We start from the raw sequence: 22,869 nt of genomic DNA on the forward strand, positions 1-22,869 counted from the left end.
TAGGGATGGTATTGAAAGTATAGGTTGTTCAACATCATTAACCTTCAGGGAAATTCAAATCAATACCACATTGAGATACCACCTTACACCAGTTAGAATGGCCAAAATTAACAAGGCAGGAAACAAATGGTGGAGAGGATGTGGAGAAAGGGGAGCGCTCTTACACTGTAGGTGGTAATGCAAGTTGGTACAGCCACTTGGAAAACAGTATGGAGTTTCCTCACAAAGTTAAGAATAGAGCTACCCTATAACCTAGCAACTGCACTACTAAGTATTTACCCCAAAGATACAGATGTGGTGAAAAGAAGGGGCACATGCACCCCAGTGTTTATAGCAGCATTGTCTACAATAGCCACACTGGAGGGAGCTGAGATGCCCTTCAACAGACAAAGGGATAAGGAAGATGTTCATATATACAATGGAATATTGTATAGATCAGCCATCAGAAAGGATGAATACCTACCATTTGCATCGACATAGATGGAACTGGAGAGGATTATGCTAAGTGAAATAAGTCAAGCAGAGAAAGACAATGATCATATTTCATTTTTATTTTCATATATCATATTTCACTCATATGTGGAACATAAGGAATAGTGTGGAGGACATGAGGAGAAGGAAGGGAAAACTGAAGGAGGGGAAGTCAGAGGGGGAGACGAACCATGAGAGATTATGGACTCGGGGAAACAAACTGAGGGTTTCAGAGGTTGGGCATGGGGGGATAAGTTAGCCTGGTGATGGGTATTAAGGAGAGCATGTATTGCAATGAACACTGAGTGTTATATGCAAATAATGAACACTGAGTGTTATATACAAATAATGGATAATGGAACACTACATCAAAAACTGATGATGTATGGTGACTAACAGAATAAAAAAAATAAAGGTTTTTTTTTTTTTTTTTAATCAACTATATTGAGGGGTGCCTGGGTGGCTCAGTTAAGCATCTGCCTTCAACTTAGGTCATGATCGCAGGGTACTGGGATTGAGCCCCACAGTGGGCTCCCTGCTCAGCAGGAAGTCTGCTTCTCTCTGTCTCTGCCCCTCCCCTCTACTTGTGCATGCACTCTTTTCCTCATTCACTCTCATAAATAAATAAAATCTTTAAAAAAATTTTTAAATCAACCTTATTTAGATATATATACAAAAAACACCCACCTGAACTGTATGGTTTGGTTCGTTTTGGTAGATGCATATACCAGTGAAACTACCACCACTGTCAAGATGCAGAACATTTCTGTTACCTCTAAATGTTTTCTCATGCCCTTTGTACTTCATCCTCTCCCTACTCCTGGCTTGAGACAACCACTGTTAGGTTTTTGGTCACTGTGGATTAAATTAGTCTTTCTAGAGTTTTATATAAATGTGACCACATACTATTTATTCTTTTGTATCTGGCTTCTGTTACTCAGCCATTTTATTGGGTTTACCAGTAAATCATTTCTTTTTATTACTGAGTAGTTTTCTATTATGGATATACCACATTTTGTTTATCAACTCATAGGTTGATAGGCACTTGGGTTTTTCCTAGTTATTATGAATAATATGAACATCAGCTTGATGATATGTTTTCATTTCTCTTGATCAAATATCTGGAGGTGGAATGGCTGGATCATATGGGTAGATGTGTGTTTAACTTTTTAAGGAAATGGGCAAATGGCTTTTGTTTTGATAAGAGACATTGTACTAGAGTTATTGAGCATTGTATAAGGAAAGATGTTTAAAAGGAACTTAAGAATGGGTGCCAATCAAATAAGGGAGAATAGGGAACATTTACTGAGTATCATTCATCTAGCACATGGAGTTAAATGCTACATACATGATTTTCAATATTTAGCAAATTTGAGAGGTAAGTGGTATTACTCTTCATTTTTTACAGATGATGAATACAAGGACAGAGAAGTTAACCTGCCTAAGGTCACACAGCTAGTAATGATGGCTTTGGACCTAGGATTATCTGGTTCCAAAACTCAAAACTATTTCCATTACACCAACAAGCAGTGGAAAAGAAGGATGTTCCAGCTTCAGAAGTTGAGGGGCAAAAAGGGGAAATCAGGCTCATTCCTCTATCTTCCAAGTGTGGCAGATACAGGAACTGTGACCTGTTTGCCAATAATGACTTTGTTTTGGGTGAGTGGTTGACAGTGTGTTTTGATATTATTTGGTATCAGATTATAGAGGATTCGAAAGCTGGAAAGATAAATATACTCTTTTATGCATAGTGAGAGGTTATAAGTTATTAAAAGGGCAATGAATGATGTGATTAGAAGCTGGATTTAGGAAAATTAGTTGCCATCTGCTGAGTAGATTGAATGGGACAGAGATTAGAAGGTCATAAATTCAGCCAAAATCTGTAACAATTCAGGCATGAGGTAACGAGTTCCTTGATAAGGACTGTGAAACCTAGGAGGAAGGGACAGTAGGAAGGAGACTTGAGTGGAATTAACTATTAAATTTGTTGACAGATTGGAAATGGGAGATAATCTATAGAGGAATTTTGGAATGGTCTTGTAGTTTCTGTTTGAAGTGTTGGGAGTTCAGTGATTTTGGGCTTAAGGTGAATTTGGTAAAGTTAATCTGCACAGAGCTCATAACATTGAAAATACAATGTCATTGCCAGTGGAGGCTCTAGTTTTCTAGACTGCCTGACTCTTAGCATCAGGTGCCACTGAGCAACGGGGTAATTGGTTATTCACTTGTTAAATATGTGAACTGAAGAGGTTTGAGGCTCTAGGGAGGTGGGAAACACTAGCATGCTCATTATAATTGTCAATTTGACACACATTTGATATGTGTGAATGCCCAATTTGAGAATGTTGCTGGTTTTGTAAGAAGCTCTTAATGTACTCAGTTTTTTCTGTAACACATTTGGTGATTGTTCCTTGCTTGCTTCTTTTTGGCATCTGTGATAAGCAGTGTCTACCATCTTGCTCACATTCAGCGTTTTACTGTATGAATTACAGAATCTCTTGATGTCTCCTTATTCCATTGTATGTGCTTTCATTTGCTTCTTAACAGTCTATACTCCAGCTTTCATTCATTAAAATTTCTATTGAAGTTTTTATTAACCTTTTAATTTCTAAATCCAGTAGGCCTTTTTCAGTTTTATTTTGACTACCCTGCAGCACTTAACACTTGTTAAGCGCTTGTCACTGCCTCCTTGAAACCTTGCTTTTTTTCTGATTCAGAGACCACACCACCATGGTTTTTCTGTCTTTGGTTTCTTCACAGCCTCCTTCATGGACTCCTCCTTTTTTTTTTTTTTTTTTAAGTCAGATTTATTATGGTATAACTTACATTCATCAAAATTCTACCTTTTATTGTACAGTTATATGAGTTTTGACAAATACATACAATTTTGTAACCATAACCATAGTTAAGATATAGAGCAGTTCCATCAACCCTAAAATTTTTCTTTTTTGTCAACCTCCTCCATTTCTGGCCTGAAAACCCTAATTTGTTTTCTGCCCCTATGGTATTGCATTTTTCAGAAAGTCATATACGTGGAATCATATTCAATGTAGCTTTTCGAGTCTGGCTTGTAACACTAATCATACTGCATTCGAGATTTATCTGTGTGTGTCAGTTCATTCCTTTTTATTCCTGAATGGACTTCTGCTATATGGATATACCATGGTTTGTTTATTTATTCAGCAGATGGGCATTTATGTTTACAGTTATTAGTGAATATGAATTAACCAACTGTGAACATGCATGTATAGGATTTTATGTGAACATTTCGTTTTTCTTGGATAAATACATATGAGAGGGATTGTTGGGTTTTATGATTATATATAAAACTTAATAAGAAATACCCAGTCTATTTTCCAAAGTGGCCTGCCACTTTGCATTCATGCAAAAAGGAGAGAGAGAGTGGGGGTGGGGGCAGAGGTAGAAGGAGAGAGAGCATCCCAAGCAGACTCCCTGGTGAGGGTGGAGGCTGTTGCAGGGCTCAATCTCCGGATCCTGAGAACATGACCGAGCTTAAATCAGGAGTTGGCTGCTTAGCCCACTGAGCCAACCAGGGACCCCTGCCTCATTGTTTTTTCTTACTTACATTGTAATATTTATCCATTAATTCAAAAATATTTGTTGAGTTGCTGTTTTGTGCCAAGCACTGTTTAGGCACTAAGGATATAGAAAGGAACAAAGCAGAAAAATCTGTCTTCATGGCAGCTTGTATTCTGAAAACTTAAAAGACTTTACATATCTTTCCTCAGCTCCACAACCATATATCCAGCTGTCTTCTCAGACATATTCATTTAAAATACTTCATAGATACCTGAAAGCCAGTAATCTAACACTTCTACTTAATGAATGATGTCATATCCACCCAGTAGCTCAAGCTGAAAACCTAAGCAATATTATTTAGGCTTTATTCTCCTCACCTCCTGCATTTAATTACTTACTAAAGCCCTTGATTTTGACTCATGAATCTTATCTCTCCACTCCCTCTGCAACTTTCCTGGTTAGGGCAATCATTAGGTGAGTGTAGTAGCTTCCTTACCAGCCTCCCTGACACCAGCCTCCAGTCCATCTACCCTACAAACGTTCGGCCACACTGTTCCACCATTCCTTTCTAAAGTGACAAATCTGATTCTTCTCTCCCATGCTTAATACTATATGGTTTCACTCATATGTGGAATTTAAGAAACAAAACAAAGGAAAAATAAAGGGATAAACTAAAAAATAAACTAAAAAAAAAAAGATTTTATTTGAGAGAGAGTGAGAGAGCACAAGTTGGGGGCAGGGACAGAGGGAGAGGAAGAGCCAGATTCCCCGCTGAGCGGGGAACCCCATGCAGCACTGGATCCCAGGACCCTGGGATCATGACCTGAGTCCAAGGCAGCTGCTTAACTGACTGAACCTCCCAGGCCCCCCCACCCCAAAGGCAGACTTTTAACCGACTGAGCCACCCAGGTGCTCCTAAAAAACAGTCTCTTAACCTTAGAGAACAAACAGATGGTTACCAGAGAGGAGGTGGATGGGGGTTGGGTGAAATAGGTCAAGGAGATTAAGAGTAAACTTAACATGATGAGCAGTAAGTAATGTACAGAATTGTTGAGTCATTATATTTTACACCTGAACTGTGACTGACTAGTAGTCCCTGATCTCCAGGATTGGGAGTTAGCTCAGGTAATGAAACCAGCTTCTGTTGGCATCATTCAACGTTTCCAGAATTTTGAGTCTTAATCGCAAATTTTCAAGGGAACCGCACCCTTAGAACTCTGAGGACTTTTTTTTTTTTTAATTTCTTTCTCTGAGGACTTTCTAACCCAAACATAGACAATCCTTTAGCAGATACTAAGGTTATCAATGTGTGGATCTTCCTGCTACCTATTTATTAGGAACCCATAAGGCAAGCAAAAACTTGGCAACATGACACAGCAACAAGAAATGCCAATTGTTTGCCCCATTCCAGGGGCCTGTACTAGTTTCTTTACATGCATTTTTCTCTTACAATCCTTTGGTAACAATGAGACTCATAATATTCTTATATTACAGTTGAAGAAATATCTGTAATAACCTTTTAAAGAGTAGTGGCAGAGCTAGAAGAACTTAGCTTTGGCTTGAGTTCTCATATTCTTAATTATGAAGCTAAATTACGCCTTGTTTCTTGGGATAAAGATCTATTTTTAGTGTGTGTGTGTGTGACATTAGTTGCCTCAAATTCAGTTTTGAATACGGAATAGGATTTAAATGTAATTAACATTGAGTTTTTTATTTTGAAAAATGAGTAGAAAATGTTCAGTTTTCTCTCATCATTCAAAGCCTCTGTATTTTAATGGATTTTATTAAATTTTGCAGGCATTTGAAGAAATGATTCTGAGCAGAAGGCCACAGTGTTGTATTACTTGGAAGATTAGATGTTAATGCCATTCTTTGGCCTTTTAGTTTTCAATAGAGAGCATCAAAATTAGACATCATCACTCCTAGACAAGGAAATCACTCTCTTTTCCACTGTATCAGGTTGAGAGTCTCATGGAAATACTATGGTAGGCTCAGGTTTGGTGAACGAAGAGATAGGAAGGATTTCTTAGAGGTTGAATTTTTGTCATTTTGAGTAAGGAAAGGTATATTAGCTCCTAAATGATAATGTTCTGAGTTCTAGGCCAGAAGGAGTTTTAAAAGAGCATAAAAGCATGGGCACCTGGATGGCTCAGTCAGAGGAGTGTGTGACTCTTGATTCTCAGGGTCATGATTCTGGGCTCCTCCTCAGGTGTCGGACTTACCCAAATAAATAAAGCTTTTTTTTAAAAAAATTGTAATTTTATTTTATTTTATTTTTCAGTGTTCCAGTATTCATTGTTTATGCACCACACTCAGTGCTCCATGCAATATGTGTCCTCCTTAATACCCACCACCAGGCTCACCATCCCCTCCACCCTCCTCCCCTCCAAAACCTTGTCTCTCATGGTTCATCTCCCCTTCCAGTTTCCCCCAATTCACTTTTCCTATCCTTCTCCTAATGTCCTCCATGTTATTCCTTATGCTCCACAAGTAAGTGAAACCATATGATAATTGACTCTCTCTGCTTGACTTAGTTCCCTCAGCATAATCTCCAGTCCTGTCCATGTTGATAAAGAGTTGGGTATTCATCCTTTCTGATGGAGGCATAGCTGAGATGCCCTTCAACAGACAAATGGTTAAGTAAATAAAACTTTTTTTTAAAAGTGTAGAAGCAGTTTTTTGTTATTCTCTATATAGTGAATTAGAGCAATGGTATTTTCTAGATTTGTCTCATCCCTGATAGAAGGCAGAAGGTTCTCTATATGTTATGTAAAATTAATGGAATACAAGTAGGGCAGGTTCAAGCAAGGTAAGGTGTATAATCATTGGTGGGATGGGGAAATGGTCTATGAATTTTTCCTAAAATTGTCTCTGTCACTCTTCTTTTTTTGCTACCATTTGCGGTTTTCTTAGGTCACTGGACCTATTTGGGCTGGGGAGAGCAGCAGAGTACGTAAGATTGAATTCCTTATAATTTTCTTGATTTTACCCTTTAACACATTCCCTCTGAACTATGAAGCTGGATATTCATGCATACAAGCAAATATAATTTCACTCCCTTCTCCTCCCCTACTTAAATTTTAAAGACCATTACTTGCAGTGGAATGAATCCTTTCATGCTGGATTTTTTGAAGACTGTGTGCATGTGCGTGTGTATGTGTGCGTGTGCGAGAGAGATGTGTATGTGTGAGAGAGAGAGAAATTTCAAACCGAAGTCCAGTTATAATCTTGGCAGTATCTAGGTTTTTCCTTCCCAGAGATAAGTACTATCATCAGCACTAGTGTGGGAAACTCTCCTTTGTTCTCTTGGCTAAGGAGTGCAGTGACTAGAAGAAAGTTCCTTCTGAAAGTGTATTTTTTGTGAGCAAGAAACTGAGAACATGGTTTGACTTTCCTTCAAGCAGCCCAGTTAGGCTGGAGGCCATCTTCATTCTAGAGCTTTGAGAGTAGACAGTCAGTTCTTTCCAGCAAAATACACAGCCTTAGGCTGTCACTACTGGCTATATTACCCATCTTACAGGGGGTTTGGTTGAGTCCCAGTGCTTAGGTATCCAGCATGTGCTAAGAGGGGACAAATTTTGTTCTGCCACTGGAATTTCTTATGACTTTGTACTTTCTGTGATTCCTTAGTGTTTCCACTGGGAACTGCTCTAAGACAGCCTAAGAAAGCTGAGATAATTTAAGATTTTCAAAGAAAAAAGTAACTAAGCCATGAAAAAAAAAATGGTTTGAATTGTCTTTCCTTTTTTCTCAGGCTGATAAAGTTCTCCCTGTATTCTGTATTTAAAGACAGGATTTCAATCCAGGACCAGAAATCCTCATTGTTCAGTATTTCATTCAGTATTGTTTGAGTGCCTGCTCTGTACCTGGGGGCCCATTTTTGCCCCAGATTAGATTACTTTCCCCAGGTTTATTTTCTGTCATTCCTTTCCATGTCCTTTTATGTACCTGCTAAATGAGCTACAAAGTGTTTCTCAAAAATATATATGGCCTTTCTCACTGTTGGGCTTTTTATTCATGCCATTGTTTTTATCCAGATTCTAGAAGGTATTTTCCCCTTCCCCTCTGAATTTAACCTATTGAACACCTACCAGTCTTTCAAAGTTGTCTCCTCCATAAAGCTTTGTCTGCTCACCCTAATAGGAAGTGACCTTACCTTCAACTCATATAACATTTGGTGTGTACTGTTCTCATGATAGTTACTTTCTTGTTTTTGTATCCATATTTTCTCTCTCCTTTTAGACTGATTGTGCTCTGAATCTTCTATGTTGTTTGGCCTTGTACTTAAAGGCATTCAGTTAATACTTGAATTAGTTAATTTTCCCAGCCTTTTAGTTTTTCAAGGGCTTTTCAATTTTTGCCCTCAACCTAGCCCACAAGTCCTTCTTAGGCTGAGTAACCAAACCTGCAGTCAGGTTCTTTTTCTCAGTAAAGCCAGCTGCAGTGGTATTGTGGAGTAGAGTAGAACCAGTAAGAGATTGTCACTGCCACACTGAAAGCACAATTCTTTCATTCAAACCTTCTTCTTTTTTAAAAAAGATTTTATTTATTTATTTATTTATTTAGTTAGTTAGTTATTTGACAGAGATCACAAGTAGGCAGAGAGGCAGGCAGAGAGAGAGGAGGAAGCAGGCTCCCTGCTGAGCAGAGAGCCCGATGTGGGGCTTGATCCCGGGGTGCTGGGATCACGACCTGAGCCAAAGGCAGAGGCCTTAACCTACTGAGCCACTCAGGTGCCCCTCAAAAGTTTTTCTTAATTTCCCTTTTTAGTCTGTAATCAGCCTTGGTGGTTCCAGGAGGTTTTCTTTCTAGGGAGATCAGGGATGATTTCAGGGGAGAAAAATCTGGTCTTTGCCCTTATCTGCCTTTTTTCTCTTTCTCTTCTTTGTCTCACCTCACTTCTTTGTATTTCCTTTTTCCTGTACCCTCCTACTTTTCTTTCTTTCTTTCTTTCTTTCTTTCTTTCTTTCTTTCTTTCTTTCTTTCTTTCTTTCTTTTAAGATTTTATTTATTTGGGGCACCTGGGTGGCTCAGGGGGTTAAGCCACTGCCTTTGGCTCAGGTCATGATCTCAGAGTCCTGGGATCGAGCCCCGCATTGGGCTCTCTGCTCAGCGGGGAGCCTGCTTCCCTCTCTCTCTCTCTCTGCCTGTCTCTCCGTCTACTTGTGATTTCTCTCTGTCAAATAAATAAGTAAAATCTTAAAAAAAAAAAAAAGAAAAAGATTTTATTTATTTATTTGTCAGAGAGAGAAAGAGCACAAGCAGGCAGAAGCAGAGAGAGAAGCAGTCTCCCTGCCAAGCAAGAAGCCCCATGCGGGACTTGATCCCAGGACTTGGGGATCAGGACTGGAGCCAAAGGCAGCTGCTGAACTGACTGAGCCACCCAGACATCCCTTCTCCTACTTTTCATATTCTCTTTTACTCCTAACCTATTCTTTCCATGAACACTTTCTTTCTTTCTTTTTTTTTTTTTAAATATTTGCCCTCTATTTTTTAGTATAGAAATGTCAGCTTTTAGGAAAGTTTGGGAGTATTCTTCCCCTTAGCCTAGCAAAATAAATAAGCAGAGGATTAATTAGGAGTAATAGGTCAGACACAGTGAAAAACCAAGAGTCTGTCCAACATAGTTTCTGGCTCTGGATCGTGGGCTCCTAACTCTGGCTGAGCTACTCTCTCCTGGCCACATAATGAGTGGGATTATCCATCGCTGCTCCCTCTTTGGTTCTCTGGGTTATATGTTGATACTTTTGTGGTGTTTAAGTAGACTTTTGGTTTTGTCTCCCTTGTTGCCTCTGCTGTCTCATCTGTATGCATGAAAAATCCATCTTACTTCTTCCACTGACTCTTTCTGTGGGTTCAGAAAGAATTAAGTCTGAAAGACATTGGTTTTTGTCTGTTGATCCTTTCTTTCTAGTGTTCAGAATGACAAATGCATCAAGATAGAAACCAATGCCCCTGAAGTCTTATTTTTTAATCCTAATATGTGTTGAGAGTGCTTTCTGAGCAGAATACTTTGCATCCCCTAATTTTTGGCTAGTACCCTTCCTGACCACTTGAAGGTTAGCCTCTTCCTTTTTTTTTTAAATATATATATATATATATATATATATATATATATATATATATTTAAGATTTTTTAAAAAATTTATTTCAGAGAGAGAGAGAGAGAGCCCAAGCAAGGGGAGGAGCAAGGGAGAAGATGACTCCCTGCTGGGCAGAGAGCCTGATGCAGGGCTTGATCCCTGGGATCATGACCTGAGCCAAAGGCAGACTCTAACTGAGCCACCCAGGAACCCCTAGCCTCTTTCTCATACTGATTTTTTTTTTTCTTCTGAGGTTCTGGTTACTCTCCTTGTTTTATGTTCACATGTTGCCTTAAACTCAAAAGGGAAAAGTTCATGAGATCTTCTACCTATACTCCTTCTGTATCCATGGTGTTGTCTGGAATCTGGTGTTCAAATACTCTTCGTTGTTTGTAAAGCCCACATGTTTGTGCCCTCTTGTCTCTTTTAGTGGAATTATTATCTACCAGGTAGTCTGATGTGCAAGCCAAGGTCCTGTCGTTGTTACCTTCCATTTGTCCCCACGTTTTATCATTTGTCTGGATTTCTTTTTCTAGTTCATCAGTTCTTTTACATTTCAATGACATAGATGCAGGTTCTTATCTCCTGCTTGAGTGATTGTGAAGGCCCAATCTTATAGTCTTCAGAAAGCTCTTACTACCTACATATCTATCAAGAATTTTTTTTTAATTGCTAATATGAGTAGTTCATCATCTGCTAAAAGTATCTCCATTTTGGGATAATGAATGTTCCTTTTCCTCACTGTGCCAAATAGGAAATTGGGCAAGACAGGACATCTGGGACCTTCTTAATTATACACATACGGAGTTGGTGTCAGAAATGGCTTCTCTATAAAATAAACCATGAAGCACTATTAGGTTGAGCTCCCTTTCCAAGTACTGTGTTAAATATTTTTATTTGTGTTTGTAGCAGGATTTGTAACTGTAGTCATTTTAGTTAACATCAAGAATAAAACTATCCAGTCAGGTGTTGCCCTGAAGAACAGAAATAATTCTATGAAATTATAGTCACTGTTATTAGACAAACTTGGCTGGATTGTCAGCAAGATCCCATTGATAGTGCTTATGTTTTCCTTTTCTTCTTTAGCCCCAGATTTTGGGTGGAAATGCTGAGCCCCAGGGTGGAGGTACTTGGTAGTAATTGTTAGAAAAACCTGTTGTTGCAGCCAGACAGTAAGACTGTTACTGTTTTGGGGGACCTGGCTGGCTCAGGCAGTGGAATTTGTGACTCTTGATCTTGGGATCATGAGTTCCAACCCACAATGGGTTTAGAGCTTACTTAAAAATACAAAAAAAAATAAAAAGTTTGGCATAGTATGTAAAAGACTGCTACTGTTCTTAGTTGTATCTAGAACTTTTGGTTTCTTAGAGCCTTGGGTTTGCCCTTCCTGATTATTTCACCACCTTCTGATGTTGGACCTGCTTACTGGGTTCAGCTATGTATTTTTTAAGTCTAAAAACAGCAGGTGAACTCTAAATGAAAATTTCTCTTCTGCCCGTTTTGATAATAATAGAGGAATAGAATCTATGGCATTTGAAAGTTGATTTTCACTAGAGTTATGATAGCTAAAGAATCAGAATTCCATAGAGTTCTTCATTGGGAAAATACAATTTGGAACTTATCTGAGAATCAACACTAAAATGAAAGCAAGAATCTTGTCTTATTTAATAAGGAAAGAAACTTACAAGTTTTAACTGAAACAGTTCTGCACATGGGTTTGCGGTCACTTGGCTCATGTGCAGCTCAGCTTGCTCTTGTTTTTAAGGTCTAGGCTTGTGGCTACTTAAGTGAGAAGCAGAAAAAATTCTAAAAAGCTAATAAAGCTGGGATGCTTTGATTGACTGTGCTTATTCGGCAGCTTTCGAAGATCCTGATAGTGCTGTTGATGACCGAGATAGTGACTATCGCAGCGAGACCAGCAATAGCATCCCACCTCCTTACCATACGACTTCCCAGCCCAACGCTTCTGTGCATCAGTTCCCTGTGCCAGTGCGATTGCCACAACAGCTGCTACTTCAGGGCAATTCCCGGGATTCCTACAATGACTCTATGCAAAGTTACGATCTTGATTATCCAGAGCGGCGAGCCCTGAGGTGGGTATTGGAAACAAAGCACTTCTCTCCCTGGAATATAGTTTCCAAGATTCAACTGACAGTATTTGGATGCGTTAACCTGAGGTGGTAGTGGAAGTATAACAGAATGACAGACTAAGCCACAGCCATTTTGTATAGATTCTCAGTCTTCCTTTTTGTCTTCTGTATATTCACATTTAGACATTTCTGTCATTACTATTTCTCTTTATGATCAGTGATTCCCAACTGGTGAGAACAGCCTAACTTGGGGTGGATGACTGAAAAAAATAAACTCATGCCTCTGCCCAGGCTAGTGATTCTGATACACTCTTCACCACAATTAAAGAAAGAAAATCACAGATGTTAAATGTTTGGATAATCCTTCCTACCTAAATGTTTCCCTGGGAACTTCAGATGATCTCTTAATAGCAGATTCAGTACTTATGCTGGAACTTTAAAAAAAATGTAAATATATAAAACATTGACATGGTTAAAAAAAAGGTAAGGTACAATATACATGCAGTGAGGAATCTCCCACTCGTACCTGTCCTCCTCTATTCTGTCCCCTTACTATCTCCTAGCTCTCACACCACCCTTGTTTGTTTCTTATGTACCCTTCCATACACTACTCTCACATAATTTAGGAGTATAAAACCAAACATATGCATATATGCTCCCCCTTCTTCCCCCACTTTAAAAAATAATTCAGACAAAATTTGGGAAAATACTACATTAACACCTGTATTCATGTTGCCTAGACTCATCAATTGTGTTAACATTCGGGCATATTTACTTTTATTTCATTCTCTGTTAGATTGTGTCATTATTCTATTTCCCCAACTTTTTACCCACTAATTTAGCATCCATTGATGATCCTTGCTTGAATCAATTATTGGTTGGAGGTTAATATTTTAAAAACCATTCCAGTTTAGCTCATACTTTTGGTTGCTAAAATTCACCATACCATAACATTATTTTTTTCCCCTCATTTTACCAAACTGGTGAATATTTATCCTGACCCTCAGATGATTGCCTACCTGCTAGACAACATCCTATCTCAGTTTACTATCACCTCTGAAAAATTTTCAGTGAATTTTTTCATGTATCAACCATCACATAGAATTTTTACTCTTTATAATCTGATTCTAAAAAAGAAACATGCCAGGAATCCTATTGTAGTTGGTCTTTACTTCTTGCTGGTTTATTAGCTGAATATTTGTATTTTTTACTTATTTGATTTTAGTTGTTTATATTGTTCTACTTTAAGGGGAAAAAAAAACATTGCTAAAAACCCACTACTTTTGACCCTCTTTTCCCCTCTGTATTTGTAAGCCTTAGATGTGTAGGCCAGCAGTAATAGTGGCACATCAACCTAAATGACAACATACTCTTCCAAAGCACTGCATTTTACCCAATTGTTACCATATTGTTATTTTTGTTTATTTCCTATTAATAATACATAGAGGAATATTAGTGATACACTTTAGAGTGCCAAATTTTTGCTAAAATTTTTTAATTGATCTCATATAAATTTGATTTTACTCTCCATCAGTATATGAAATGAGGTTTAGGAGTGAATATTTTTTCATGCAGAGAAAAACATTACGATTACTTATTTATTGATTTATTTGAAAGAGAGCATGTGAGCAAGACAGAGCATGAGGTTGGGAGGAGCAGATGGAGATGGAGAAGCAGACTCCCCACTGAGTGGGGCGCCTGAAACAGGGCTCAGTCCCAAGGTCCTGGGATCATAACCCGAGCTGAAGGCAGATGCTTAACCTACAGACCCACGGAGGCAACCCCCAAATTACATGATTTTTAAGTAACTTTAATACTGAGGAAACATGTTCATTTGTTTCTATCTTAGAAAATAAAAGGATCATAAAAAGCTCATAGTAGCAAGTAGCTATGGTTATTACTATAGCTTTTCTTTTTTTGATGTGGAAAAACTGACTAAATTGCTTTAATACTGAGTTGAGAACATACAAATTTATTTATCATGTATTTTCAGTCTGAATGGTTTTTATCATATTGACTTTTTATTTTAGTTTTCTCATTGAATATGCACTAAATTTTATACTTTGTTTCTTCCTTTTCCCTGTTTCTTCTCTTTTTCTTTGCCTTATTCTTCCTCCGATTTTATTCCTTTACATCAGACAAGGTTTGCAGGCCAAAAATGACAAAATTAGGATTATTTCAGCTTTCTCTGATGTTGACTATGAAGAGCAAGAAAGTATATATGAGGAAATAGAGGGGAAAATACCACAAGAGTTTCTGGAAAGCAGTAACATAAACTTAAAGGAAGCAGAAGTAAAAGAAATTAGAACTCTTTCAAAAACTGATAAATGTTATAGCCAACAAGAACAACTGAAGTACAAGAATTGGAAAAAGATACCATTTCCAGGTCAAGAAACTGAATATTCTACTGCCTTTAATTCTGACCTTAAGTTTGAAACATCCGTGTTCGCCAGATATCCTCAGAAATATGATACAATAGATAGGAGAAAGAAAAACAAGCCCTTACACCATCATTTTGGAGACAGTGAAAGAAGACAGTATGGTGATAGATTAGGAGCTAACACTGACTTCCAAAGTACATATCCTAACACTGAAAACTGTAACATTTGCCACATTGAAAAGAAGAAACAAAATTACCCAATTTTGCATCCTTACAAAAATGGTTTTGTGGTTAAGAGTGGCATATGGACCACTAAGTTGCAAAATCATGATTATGATCTTTCTGGTTGTTTTAAGAATTGTGGGAAGTCATCTGGCTTAAACCAGCATGCCACTAATTTCACTCCATTAGATATTCTTGAAGATTCTACTAGCAGTACTTCTGATGAACTTCTGAGTTCTCCTCTTACGGATAAACAGGGAGGTTTGCTGTCACCAACAAGTCATCCATCCAATATCCATCATATTAGAGACTTACCTGAAGAATATAATGTAACAAGTCCAGTATTCTCATTACCCAAGGTAAATTGTGATGCAAATACACTTGGAGATCTGTCTGGGTGCCCCCTGGAAGAGATGACCCCTTCCTCTCTTGAGGAACCCAAGAAGGACTATGTTGATACAATGGGTGAGCTTCAGTGTTTGGTAGAAACAGTGTCAGAATATTTAGCAGAGAAGGAAGAAGAGATTAATACATTTGGTTCCTTTTCAGAAACTAAAAAATCAGTTAAGCACAACAGTACTGTTGATAATGGAGAACATAAAATGCCTGGGGATCAAATACCACCTTCAACCATTGTCAAGAATGACAAGGACAAGGCTGTCTCTTTCCCTGAGCTGAATGGAGTCAAATGTGCTGTTGGTTCTTTGTTCAGTTCACTCACAGAAAAAGTGGGTTCAGGCACAAAGCATCTAACAACCTCTGTGGAAAAGCTGGTTTCTTTAGTTCCAGAGAAAACAGAAACTCTTAATCAAATAGAGATGGTTAATTCGGGATCTAAACCCAGAGCCAAGTCAGTATTGGGGAAGGATCTTTCCATGCAATTTCCATTATCCTCTCAAGCAGTTGATAATAAGGATTTTGGCAGAAATGACAAAACTTCTGAAAATGAGCACACAGCTAGTAAAACTGGAAATTTAAGCTTTCAGGATGTAACAGAGACTATTGGAAGGGACTCCACTCCACAGAGTCAGAGTTCAGTTATAAAGTCTGTTTTTAGCATGCTAAATCCATTAAAGATCTTCTCAGAAAAGGATGAAGCCAAAAAAGATGATGATCAGAAGAAGCCAACAAGAAAGGAAAACTTTGTTGGGTGTGGATCAGAGTCAAATCAAAGGGAAGACACTCCTGGCAATAACAGTAGTATCATCACTTTAGATAAGAATGAAGGAAAAACTGCAAGCTCAACCCAAATGCCCTCAAGTGAGGATTTGTTGTTGTCTTCCCAAGTGGCCAATGAGCCTTCAAACTTAGGCAGTTCTGCAAATAAAAAAGATGATATTGAAAGTCTTTTGGAAAGAAAACCCTGTATAGATTTGTCTCTGTTACCAAATCAATCAAAAATATGTGCTAAAGACACTCCAGGACAACCTTGTATAACTGGCAGTAGAATCGCAAATAAAGAGCCTACTTCAAAGCCATTAGAGGGGGACAAAGTTACTAGTGATGATGATTTTCTCGAGCCTCTCAGAAAATCATTTAGCCAGTTTTTTCTCACTTCACCTGAGACCTGTTCAAAGGAAACTTCATCAGAATCTATGAAAATTCACCAGTTGGAGGAAGGTGGATGGGAGAAGGACCCTAAGAAAGATGGACATTCTTTTTCCTTTACTGGAAAACTACACATTCCATTTTTCAGTGTTCTTAGTCATTCTGAAAAGCAGCAGGATTTAAGAGAGAAAGGAAGCATTTTTCCTTTGTTTAAATTTCCTTTCACTGACAACCATATCACTGTCAGTGACCAGAGTTTTCCTGACTCAGCAGTAACCATTGATGAAGAGATCCAAAGAAACTGCCATGAAAATGCCAAACTTAGTTTAATAAAATCTAGTTCAGTTCCAAATATTCATAGTAATTCAGGGAATTTTGATGATACAGAAACGTTTAATAAAAATGACCAAATAAATTGGCCTGAAGATGACACACTTAATAAAATAAAGTCTAATTCAGTTCCAATTATTAATAATGATTTTGGGGAATATGGGAATATAGAGAGATTAAATTCAAGTGACCATGCAGCAGTAGATAACTGTCAGATAGCTACCTCAGCCGTCCTTGGAGTTGTGTCCAAAGAATATATTCCTTCAGATTCTTTAGAATTAAGTAAGACTCTTACACAAATGACATCTTTAACAGTATCAGACTGTACATTAGCATCTACTTCTGTCATTTCAAAATCCACTGTGGTTAATGAAATTAATGAAGACAGACTTGTAGATAAAGCTTCCAAGAAAAGAACCCAAGGAGGCCTCCTTTCTGGTCTGTTTAACAGGTTTTCTTCTCTTGAAAATTTGTCTAGTCAACAAGAATTAAGTTTGAAGAGTGATGATTCTCATCATAAGAATAGTACCCCAGGCTTACTCTCTGGAATATTTAACCTGATATCCAATAACAGTGTGACTGATTGTAAACCAGATGAAGCAAAGTCCATGTCCTTAGGCAATATAAAAAGTTTGAATGGAAATAAACATATATCCTTGGATGAGATCCCTGTTACTTCATGTGTGACTTTTGAAAATCAGAAGAACCATGTTGAAAAAGAAGAAATATGTGGATTCGTAAAAAGCTCTTTATCCTTACCTAAGGAAAACATACCATTATCTGATGCTTGGGTTGATAACCACCATTGCCCTTCTTCATGGAAGAACCAGCAAAAAGAAAACAATTGCCCTTCTTCTGAGAACAGGGTATTTCACTGTCCTCCAAGCACTGAACAGGGCCTCTTAGAGAAATCCTTGCCTGAGAGGCTGACACCACACTATGTTCTTAAGGAGAAAATACATGAAAATTCAAATAAGTTAAATCTACCTATATTAAATACTAACATTCTTAATATATCAAACCACTATCAGACTTTTGAAGAGATTAATAATCCTTTCTGTTATGAATGGGACTCTGATATAAAAGATTTCTCCAAAAATTCCAGAAAACTTCAGCCACTTTATTATATGTTGAATCAAAATACATACCCATCAGGTGATGTTTTCTTGTGGCCTGACTCAGAAAATTCAGCAATAAATTTTTGCCAGAAGGATCAAAATGCAAATGTCTTGGAGGGGCAAACAAACCCAAACAGTGTCATTTGGCATGACTTACCATATGAATCATTGGACCAGTTAGCATTTAATGAAGATAACTTATTAAGAAGGGACATGTGGGCAGCGTACTCATTATATAGAAATTCTTATTTTCCAGTTACTGAGACTAAGAATTCACTGGAAGAATTGCCCATTGACTTAGGTTGTTCTTCAGGTTATGAGAAGACTACATGTTCTATAGTTGATCAAGAATTATTAGGAATGGATGAAAATTTTATTTTTACAAGTGTTGGTTATGAATACCAGGAATGGTTATCATGTCTTCAAAGTGGAGTGTGGTGGCCATCAGAAGATGGAAATTATGGATATTATATGTTCCATGATGGTCAGTATATGTATTATGTCCTCACTGATTCTACTGGGCAATATGCATATTTATTTATACCTGATTGTTCTGATCAAGAGTATTTGAATTGTGGTTTACAGACAAATGATCTATCAAGTAGTTTGGATGACAGCATTATTTCTGCCTACAGTTTTAAGGAAGATGAATTATTCTGGTGTGTTGAAGAGGAACCAGTTGATGACCCTCTTGATTTATCTGTAGTTTTGCCAAGAAGTGAGGGACCAGTGTATCTAAATTTAGGAACCTTTTCACAAGTACTTGAAGAGTCAAGTTGTGGCCAAAAGGATCAACCATTAGATTTTTCTGGCTATAATCTTCAGAAATTTAATGGAAATTTTGGATCTTTTGAAGAAACGGTGTGTGGTTATGAAGACTTTGAATATATATTGGATCTCAGAAATCAGCCCCGAACTATTATAAATCACGACTTAAATAAAAACCACTCTATAGAAGGAAATAAGAACCAGTTTCTAGCAAAGGAGTCATCAGTTTACCCTTCTAGTTTACACCCGGTTCAGTCTTCTGAGGAAGCTACCTCTTTGGTTTATCCTGAAAATATGACTTACAATCCACAGCAAACAGGAGAAATGTCATCATTGAATGAAGTGGCTTCATTATTTTCTGCTTTAGTTGGAAATACTTTGTATTTTGATGATAATGTATCCTTAGAGTCTTTGGTCTTGAAGAAAACGGATCAGCCGTCAGACTTAGCAGAGCTCACAAATGATGGTCTTGGGTCGTTAATCTTGAATAAACGATTAGAGAGTAACTTCCAAGATAAAGAAGAAAATCTTTTCAAGAAAGATTTAGAAAGGCAAAAAGTATCCAATGTACAGCGACCAGAATTTACTAAAACTATGAAGCAAGAATTCCCTTTAAATGAAAGTTTTCATGAGAAAAAACAAAGTTTGTTAAAATCTGCCGCCCAGGTAAGCCAAACAACTCCTCAGGCTAAATCACATATTGAAGATAATGAAATTATTACAGTTGACTCTATTTCAATTCCTCTTGAATCACAGTTTAGTAGGGATGAACCCAAGAACTGTGAGATTCCTCAGGACCAATCTTCCAAAGAGTCTGAGAGAACATTATTTAAAAGTGCATTGAAACTCTTTGTTCAGGGAGAAGACTCTTCAGTAGGTACTGTATCAAATGGAAAACAGGCATCTGGAATTTTGAACCTCTTTAAAACCCAGGTGAAAAAAGAAGGACCACCAAATTTAGAAAAGAATGGTGATAAAAATAGAAAGATACCTTCTCAACAAAAGAATGAATCTCCTGGTGTTTCAAATTTTTTTGGTACTCTTGGGGATTTATTTAAAACCAATGCATCTTCTATACAGACAACTGAAAATATGTTTGTTTCTTCATTGGTTAATAAGGATGAAGTCAAATCAAGTCCTAATCCTGCACAGCCAATTTCTGCTATACCAATTGCCTTTAAAAGGAAGGTTCGAGTTAGGAGTCTGAACAAGCAGATGACTATTGATGACAGTGGGCTAAAAGAACCATTGACTAGGGATATACAGGGTAATAATTTGACTGAAAAAGAGGTGCCTTCTAGAGACCACCTAATCCAGCAATCACCAAATCAGTCTTTCTCAGCAAACTGTCTTGAAGAGTCTTCCAGAGATTCTTCAATAGAAACTAGTGATGTGTCTACAGTAACAGAAGTTTTAAGAAGCAACAATTTATCTTTTGATATTCCAAGCCCAAGAAATTCAAAGGAACAAGATCATTTTTCTGACCAGCATTGGAGTTTTTCAACTCCCACAACTTCTCCATCTCAACCAGAGTTGCCCACCAGAAAGAGTATATTTTCTTTCCTGACTGGATCCGAAAAATCTGAGAACCGGGCCTCTGCTACTCCTCTGAGAACCAAATCTCAAGCAGAAGGGCTATTTACACTTCCTTCCTTTTTTTCCACTACTAACTCAAGCAACAAGAAGGATGCCTCTCATAATAACTCTTTTAGTTTCTTCAGCTTACCGTTTTTGGATAGAAAGCAGCAGACTCCTGGGGAAAAACATAGCCTTTCAACTGTTCCTCCAGTGACTTCCCAGCCCTGTAAGAAGTCAGGTGTTTTTGTAGACATGGGTGGCACAATGACTAGAGAAAGTTCCAGTAGCACTGGAGATACCATAGTCCAGGAGGTAGTTCATGTACAGCAAACGGCTCCTTGTGTTTCCATTAGCAACAGCATTAAGGTTACTTACCTTACAGATGAGCTCAAGGGAGAGAAGGACTATCAGAGAAAACTAGATTCTAGTAATGGACCAGGGACATCTGTAGCAGATTTCCAGATGAATCAGTTGCAGAATGACATTGTTCCTCATTCACCAGAATTTCAGGCACAGACTGAAACACTGCTCACTGGTCTAGAGACTACTGGAGTAGCTCCTTACGAAGAAGAACCTATCATACAAGAAGCCTTATCTAGTGGCTCATTGGCACAGTCTTTTTCACATGATAACCATTCAACTGAAAAGCTCAACAATTCAGACACTTGTACTAACCACCACCAAAATGAAAGATTCACTAGTGACCCCTTAGATTTGCCATTAGAAAAGGGCCCTGATGAAGTCTTAACACAGATCTTGGAGCCAACCTCTCCCTCTGTGGAGCCAGGGTGTACAAGGCATCTCCAGAGCCCAGAGGTGGATAAAGAGGAGGACAAATCAGTGTTGGGCTCTTCAGTAGAGGTGCTTTCAGGGTTTGTGACAAAAGTGAAATCTTTCTCCGGGTGCTTAATTGAACCTCCTAAAACTTTCTCTGGACTTTTCTCCCCTCCTAAACTGCCAAAGAAAAACTCCTTTTTCTCTCTTTCTTCTGGTGCATCATCTCAGTCCCTCAAAGGTGAATTACTTGGAATTTTTAAAAGTCCCAAACCAGAGGCATACAAACAAGAATCACCTATCCCAGCTACTGCATGGCCTCAAAATGATTGTTGCAGAGATACTGTAGGGTCAGTACCTCCAGAAAATTTGTGGAGAGAAGCTTCCTCTCCAGCACTCAATTCAGAAGCTACTCTCAGTGACTGCACAATGACTGCAGTTAGTGCAAAGTCAGACTCAGAGACTCTGATAGATGATACCAAGCTGATAACTGAAATGGAAAACAATAATATTCATGACAATATTCTAGAACCCCAAGATTCTGAAACAATTGGGGCTGCACCTTCTGTTTCAGAGGACGATACTGGGCAAGGAGTATTGTCTCTGAGTGATGAAGGAGACATGGGGTTGTTGCAGGGCACAGACACAGATGCATCATTGGAAGCAGAGCATATTCCATTGCCATCACATGTGGATTCAGATCCTACCTGTATTGCCCAAGAGCTTCCTCCTCTGATTCATCCACCTATTCCCCTTGAGGCAAAGCCATCTCTGCAGTCTGACTCCACAAACCAATACTTCTTGGAACTACAGGCAGCCAGTTCACTGGAAACCAGTACTCCACTGTTGAGTGAAGCAAGTGTTGGCCAGAGTGCCACACCAGAAACCCAGGGATACCTTTCTCATCCTGTGCTAGAGGAACCTGTGCTTTGTGCCAAAGAAAGTTGTGGGATACTTGATACCCAGAAAGATCTACCTGCAATTCCCCAGGAAACAGAGCAGCCAAGATCTCATTTTGAGATCCCAAACATGCCCAGTTGGCCAAAACTCCATTTCCCATCCTCTGCCACTGACTGTGGGAAGCCACTGAGCTCTTTGTTTTCCCCATCTCCTTCCTCTGGCAACAGAGCAGTAGAGCCTGGTTTAATGGCCAGTTTTAAAAAGTTGTCAACTCTATTTGAGGGAGGTAGTGAGGGGAAAGGGAGTATTGTGGCAAATGATCTAAAACTAAGGTTTGGGAAGAAGCTGGATCTCTCATTCACATGGCCAACAGAGAACAAAGGGGGCCCTGAACAAACGCCTGCAGAATCCTCTTCTCCAGCTCTGGTTATCAGCAGTGATCAAGACCTTAATGCTAGGGAGGCTGACAAAGCTTTAGAGTCTTCTCAAATGACTGAGGCTAGTGCTGAACCAGCTGGTCAGCCCTCTGGGACCTCTGAGCAGCAGGAGACCAAGCCAAGTATATGTGCTCGTGAGCTTTCAGGACCTGGAGAAATGGAAAGCCAGCAAGAAGTCTCAGCATCAGGAGAACATGGGGGTTCCAATAGCAACCTTTCTAGCTCCACTTGTCCTTCAGGCACTCATAAAGAAGAACACTGCACTGTCACTGAGCTACTTCACCAGCCAGAAACACAAAAGGAGGAGGTGTTGCCTGCTAGCACTGAATCTCTTTCAGACATACAGCAACCAGTTACTCTCCATGGCATCAAGGAACCAAAGACCGACAAAAGGCCTGTTGTCAATCTAAGCATCATAAATGACTTTAAGAAATTGACCATTTATGATGCAGTGACTTAGTGCTAGTTTAATGGTAGCCTGCTTTTTATTTTTCCTATGTCTTTCCTAGCATCTGAGCTTCATGTTAACTAGGGGTTAAGTAACAAGAAATAATGTAAGGGTCTTTTCATCCTCTCCCCTCTCTCTAGTGTCAGATGTAATTCATTTATTGGAAGAAGGAACTTACTGCT

General features: G+C 38.5%; 1 protein-coding gene across 7 annotated transcripts in view; it reads left to right on the forward strand.

Moving 5' to 3' along the window:
* The window catches only part of UNC13B (unc-13 homolog B), a gene marked incomplete at its 5' end in the record, with an annotated part of 150,792 nt that overhangs the window by 36,574 nt on the left and 91,349 nt on the right, over positions 1-22,869 (forward strand). For 3 of the 7 annotated variants that reach the window (XM_045081549.1, XM_045081550.1, XM_045081553.1), the window contains 2 exon segments: positions 6,925-6,960; positions 11,953-12,187. In XM_045081549.1, coding sequence (XP_044937484.1) covers positions 6,925-6,960; positions 11,953-12,187 — 271 coding nt within the window. 7 annotated transcript variants of the gene reach the window in all.

The sequence above is a fragment of the Mustela putorius genome, unplaced genomic scaffold (assembly GCF_011764305.1).
Source record: "Mustela putorius furo isolate JIRA1106 unplaced genomic scaffold, ASM1176430v1.1 tig00000580_pilon_pilon_pilon, whole genome shotgun sequence".
In the NCBI taxonomy this organism is placed as follows: domain Eukaryota; kingdom Metazoa; phylum Chordata; class Mammalia; order Carnivora; family Mustelidae; genus Mustela; species Mustela putorius.